This window comes from Myodes glareolus, chromosome 1 (assembly GCF_982192425.1).
Source record: "Myodes glareolus chromosome 1, mMyoGla1.1, whole genome shotgun sequence".
Lineage (NCBI taxonomy): Eukaryota > Metazoa > Chordata > Mammalia > Rodentia > Cricetidae > Myodes > Myodes glareolus.
Window position 1 is genome coordinate 110,348,228 of NC_142026.1, and position 6,000 is coordinate 110,354,227.

The following is a 6,000-nucleotide window of genomic DNA, read 5'->3' on the forward strand; positions in this document are numbered from 1 at the left end:
GCTCCTGCAGAAGCCCTGAGTCCAGTTTCCAGAACCCATGCCAAGTGCCAGTGGCTCCTGTCATCTGCTGACTCTAGTGCCAAGCGATCTGACACCCTCTTCTGGCCCCCTCATGCATATCTATATATGTGACAACTACTAACACAGATGCTTATTCATCAAAAACAAAATAAATTTAAGACCAAAAATACCTACCTCTTAAGCTAACTTACTTAGGAGCTCCATGCCCCTTTCCGTGCCCTTATCTCTGGACAACAACCTCAAATCAATTCTGCTTCTTTACAATAAAAGGTCTTTGCATTGCTCATCCCCACCCAACCATACCTGGGTGGAAGGAGACCGGTCTCAACTGCCATTGCTAAGCAGTCATAGAGGAAAGAGATTCTTTTGGGGCTGTGCTGGCCATGAATAAACTTAACAATCCACTGGATGCACTGTTCATGAGAATCCTAAAAATTAAAAAATGTTTTTATTTTAGGCCTGAAGCTACATTTTCTAACTAACACAAATGGCTAATATTATACCTAGGAATATATCAGTACTGCAGATGAAATATTTCACTGTGAATATCAGTAAATTAAAATAATTCCTAAAAGAGCAAGATTCAAGTCAGATTCAACTACGGGCATGGTAGTATACGCTTGTAAACCTAGTACTTGAGGGGATGAGGCATACTGTGGCATTCCTGGGCTACATAGAGTGCTCTAAGTCAGCCTGAGCAGCAAGATTTTGTAGCCAAATAATAAATAAATAAATTTTAATATTTGTTATATTAATTTTTAAATCTTTCAATTATATAGATTTAACTCCTACCATGAGACCTCCCAAAGGAGTTAAGATTATATTAACAAATTCACAGCCAATAGAAAACTCACTTAAGCTACTGTAAGCAACATCTTTCAGGGGGTATAAATAGTCCTTTTGCTGGAGGAAAAAACCTAATATGGGTGGGGCTTCAGCCTCATCTAAATGGAAATGAATCCAATCCCCATGAACACCATGATTCCAATGACGAATTGAAAGTCTAGGTTTTTGTAATTTGACTGATACTGAAAGTCACTGCCTTCCAGGACATCCCAGAAGGCTCTCAACACCTGGCTCTTCCACACCACTACTGAGCCTCGTGATTTAGAATTGCCCACTTGATTTTTAGTTTTCTCTCTTAATACATAAACTTCTTGAAGGGTCACACCTTAACTCACTAAATGCTTAAGGGATCATTTTAAAAACTACCTGGGGGCCGGGCAGTGATGGTGCATGCCTTTAATCCCAGCACTCAGGAGGCAGAGGCAGGTGAATCCCTGTGAGTTCAAGGTCAGCCTGGTCTACAAGAGCTAGTTCCAGGACAGCTAGGACTGTTACACAGGGAAACCCTGTCTCGAAAAAATAAAAAAACCCAAAATAAACAAAAATAAGATAAAATAAAATGAAATAAATAAAAACTACCTGGTGAGATGCTCACCAGGCAAAGGTATTTGCTGTGTTGCTACCAAGGCTAGCCTCCTGAGTCTGAGTCCAAGAACCGACATGGTAGTAAGAGATAGCTCACTACTGTAAGTTGTCCTCTGTCCTCTACACAGGTACTGTGATACACATACAAACAAAACAAAACAAAATTTTTAAAAAGCCCAACATTATTTTAAAAATAAAGAATGCATGAAAGATGCTAAACATTAAAAGAAAATGTAAAGTTTTATCAAAATAAACTTTCTCAGTGCTTGATACACAAGGATAAGAAATTATTACCATTCTATCGTATACATCTAAGGAATAAATACTCTCACATGTTGGTATCGGGACTGTAAACAAGATAACCCTTATAAGAAATAATTAGGTAATTTCCATAAAACTATAAATATCGCTGGGAGTCATTATGCATGCTTATATCCCAGCACTCAGGAGGTATAGATTAAGGTCACAAGTTCAAGGCCAATCTGGACTACACATCTAGTTCCAGGCAAGTCTGGATTACACAGAGACAATACCGCGTGTGTTACACACCTCCCCTCTATAACTAAGAAGAAAAAAACCAACCTATCTTTTGATTTAGTAATGTTATGTCCAGTAACTAATCCTAAGTCTGATCACCAATATTATTCACTATAACACTGTTTAAAGCAGACAAGTTAAGAGAAGCATCTAGCTAAGCCTGGTGGCCCAGGTCTATGACCCCAGGAAGCAGAGGAAGGGGACTGTTGAAAGTTCAAGGTTAGCCTGGACTACACCGCAAAACTCTATCTAAAATCAAAACAAACAAACAAAAAAACCCACAAATAAATACTTGAAAGTATGTGATTAGTTAATAAAGGTAAAAAGTCATATACCAATGTATTCCACTGCTACAAGACATAAGAAAGGAAAAGAAACTCTTAAAATTACCTGACATTACTTACAGAACTTACTATTAAGGGGGAGGAAAGTAAGGAGGTAAGTGCTGATCACTACAGATGGGACACGTGATTCTATAGAGATAGCATATAATTCTGAGGCTGGGGGTGCAGTTCAGAGATGAGGGGATGCCTAAAGTGGGGGTACAGCTCGGTGATGAGTGTGTGTCTAGCACGTGTGAAGAAGTAATGGCGGATGACTTTGCAATCCTGGAACCCCGGAGACAGAAGCACAAAAGCAGGACGACACAGAGAGACGAGATGCTGTCTTGTAGATAAACAGTTCAGGGACACCAATGGGGATTCTGGCTTCAGCCAGAAGGGCGGGAGGCTAAACTAGGAAAGGAAGCAGACAGGCTTTCGGTGCCACTCTTGTGCCTTATATATGTCTGATTCACATCAAAGTATTAGCTTTTGTAAACAAACAAACAAAAAAATAAACCATGTTGTCTTTAGGACCCACACTTGAGTGGCAAATACATCACTGGCTCACAGGCAAAGAGAGCTTAGTGGCTCATCTCCCTATCCTTAGTGAACCATGACGATAATGTACTATTCTAACAGGGACTCTATTACAGCGTCTTCATGCAGATACACTCATAAATACTGGGTAAGTTTTTGAATAGTGACATTTTTCTTTTACAAGAAATGTTTAACATTATCCGTTTTCACATGGAAACCAAAGATATCAAGATAGGATAAAATGATCTTATATAATCTAAAATGGGAGAATTTTTTTAAAAAAAATATCTCCCGCTGTGATCTTATTACACTGAACTTTCAATGCAGGTTCTAAAGTAAAGATATGAATATAAAATGACGGCAATTTTATTTTTCCCTTTCCTAAACCACCTCAAGAAAAAGATCAATGTAGATGTAAAAAGCAAAAAAAGGAACCAAATGTCATCAACCAGATGTTATAAAAGAAATGTCTCACCTGAGAAAGCCCATTCCAAAACTGTCGGAAGGCTGCCAAACAACTAATTAGTTTTGTTTTTTCATCCTCAGGGGTATCCATAAACATGCTGAAAATCAAAAATCACATTACTTACTACTGGTTTTAAAAGGGTACACAGAGAGCAAAGCAGATCTTGCAATTCCCCCAAACCAACGTAAGTAAAATCTTACAAAGAAAAATCTCCAAAACCCCTACAAAACCCTGCCTGCCACATACTCACCCCGGGAAAGCTTCTTCTATAATTTCTGTTTTCTGCAAACAAACAAAACAAAAAAATAGTAAAGGATCTGAATAATAAAGAGGGGGTGGGAGGTGTCCCCTGGAGAAATATTCTAGGGCAACATAGGACAAGTCACTTTTAGCGGGAACTAACGAGGTTTTCTTTGAATCTGACAGCCGCCCGGAGACCGCCAACCCCAGGAGAGATTCCAAAGTCAAAACAAAGGGGGCGGGAGAGGAGCCTGGCCAGGCCCAGAAGCAGGGCCGTAGACTCTGCCCCTTCCCACGCTCACCCTGGGGTTACGAACAGCTGCACTCACCACCACCTCCTCGAAAATGCTCTGCAGCTGCGTCTCCATCGGTACCATCGATCCCCGGGCTCCCGGGGTGCCCGGCGAGGCTCGGGTAAGCCCCTAGCTCCTGGAAGAATGGAGCCGAGGGGTGGAACCACAGAAAGGAATCCCGGCTCTCTCTGTCGCTTCCTTCAGAGGTCCGCAACTAAACAGAGCCCGCCCGGAAGCTCGGAAGGGCCCGGTGCAGTCTCGTTACCACCCCACCCGCACCGGAAATCTGTAGCTCTTGCTCAATGGTTCCGCGCACTGAGGTGGACTTGGTCTGCAGGGCGCCACCTCCTGGCTGGAGCTGGAGCTGCGTCACGTTTGGAGTTCGCTTGCAGCCAAACCAAGTGGTGTCTGTCAAGGACTGATCTTCAGTTGATACCACTTTACTCTTTCTTTCTTTCTTTCTTTCTTTCTTTCTTTCTTTCTTTCTTTCTTTCTTTCTTTCTTTCTTTCTTTCTTTCTTTCTTTCTTTCTTCCTTTCTTCCTTCCTTCCTTCCTTCCTTCCTTCTTCCTTCCTTCCTTTTTTCTTTCTTTCTTTTTTCTTTCTTTCCTTCCTTCCTTCCTTCCTTTCTCCTCCCTCCTTCCCTCCCTCCTTCCTTCCTTTCTCTCTTTCTCTCCTCTCTCTCTTTCCTTCCCCCCTTCTCTTTTGTTTTTTGTTTGTTTGTTTGTTTTTAGAGACAGGGTTTCTCTGTAGCTTTGGAGCCTGTCCTGGAACTAGCTCTTGTAGACCAGGCTGGCCTCGAACTCACAGAGATCCACCTACCTCTGCCACCGGAGTGCTGGGATTAAAGGTGTGTGCCACTACCGCCCAGCAATACCACTTTATTCTTGCCCACATGGACCGACCATATCTTCTAGCTTCTGGCACATGGGCACGCCACCATCTTTCAATGAATGTTGAAAAAGCAAGGGAATAAGCACATTATTAATTTGCAAGAGAGTGGTGGTGTTAAGTATATGATTTAAAAACAGAGCATTTTGCATCCCCTGGAACTTTTCTTACATCCTATGCAGCTAATTACCTAGCCACACTGCCCACATCCAGAAAGCACTCACACTTTGTTTATACAACCTTTAGTTTTTCATGTCCTTGATATTTATGATTGGAATGTCTACATTTCTGTCTACTCTGATTCTGAGAGCTTTTCATCAGCTTATCTGTGGTTCTAATAGATTCTCTATTCAAGTTTTTCATTTTATATACCAACATTTTTCTTGGTCCTGACTTGCTCTTTCCCACGCTATTTCTTTTCTCACCTCCTAGTCTCTCTTTTCCCCTCCCCTCTTTTCTCATGTCCTTTCCTCTGACCTCCTTTCTCCTCTCCTCTTGCTTTTCAAGACAGGGTCTAGTATAATCTAGGCTAACCCGGCGATCAACTCTATAGTTCAGGCTGGCCTTGACCTCACAGTCTTCCTGTCTCAACCACCTGAATGCTGGGATGTTTTCTTATTTTATAATGGTTTATTTCATTGTAGATTAATTTTAATGAATACTTTTAAGTTTTTCTTGTTCTTGTTTTCTTGGTATCAAGAAATTTTCATCTTTTTCTAAGGCCATGATGCTATTTGTCAATGTTTTCTTCCAGAAACTTTATAGTTTTAGCTTTGATATTTAAACTCATTGATTTTTTAAAAAATTTTCTTTCTTGGCTACTTATAAGTTATCACATGATTTTTCCTTGGGGAGATATAAATAAATGTCTACAAACCCTGAAAGAGAGCATTGACAGAATAAAGAAAGGAGTTCATCCAAGTCCATCTTGGTGAACCAATGTTTATTATAGTTACTTATGGCAGCATGTGTGACTTGGACAGACTTATCACTGGGAGCTCCCACTCCAAGCATTGATGTCTTATAAAAATATGTACCACTGGGGCGTTCCCTCTCAATAAATTACTTACTTTCAATACAACTTTGGGGAATAGAGGGTATTTCTGGAGATCTTGTAAAGACTGCCTTGAGTTTCCATGGAGTCTTTTATTTTATTTTATTTTATTTTATTTTATAGTTTTGAGACAGGGTACTTTTTAGTCCAAGATGACCATGAACTCACTACGTAGCAGATAATGACCTTGAATATTTAATCTTTCTATT

General features: G+C 40.5%; 1 protein-coding gene across 2 annotated transcripts in view; it reads right to left on the reverse strand.

Annotated features, from left to right (window-relative positions):
- Med23 (mediator complex subunit 23) overlaps positions 1–4,074 on the reverse strand; it is a 43,299-nt gene extending 39,225 nt beyond the window's left edge. For both annotated transcript variants that reach the window (XM_048425221.3, XM_048425220.3), the window contains exons 1-4: positions 3,885–4,074; positions 3,566–3,597; positions 3,325–3,412; positions 325–449 (exon numbers count right to left, since the gene is read on the reverse strand). In XM_048425221.3, the coding sequence (XP_048281178.1) occupies positions 325–449; positions 3,325–3,412; positions 3,566–3,597; positions 3,885–3,932 (293 nt within the window). In that variant the 5' untranslated portion in view covers positions 3,933–4,074. The remainder of the gene's footprint in view (positions 1–324; positions 450–3,324; positions 3,413–3,565; positions 3,598–3,884) is intronic.
- Between the last annotated feature and the right edge of the window lie 1,926 nt (positions 4,075–6,000).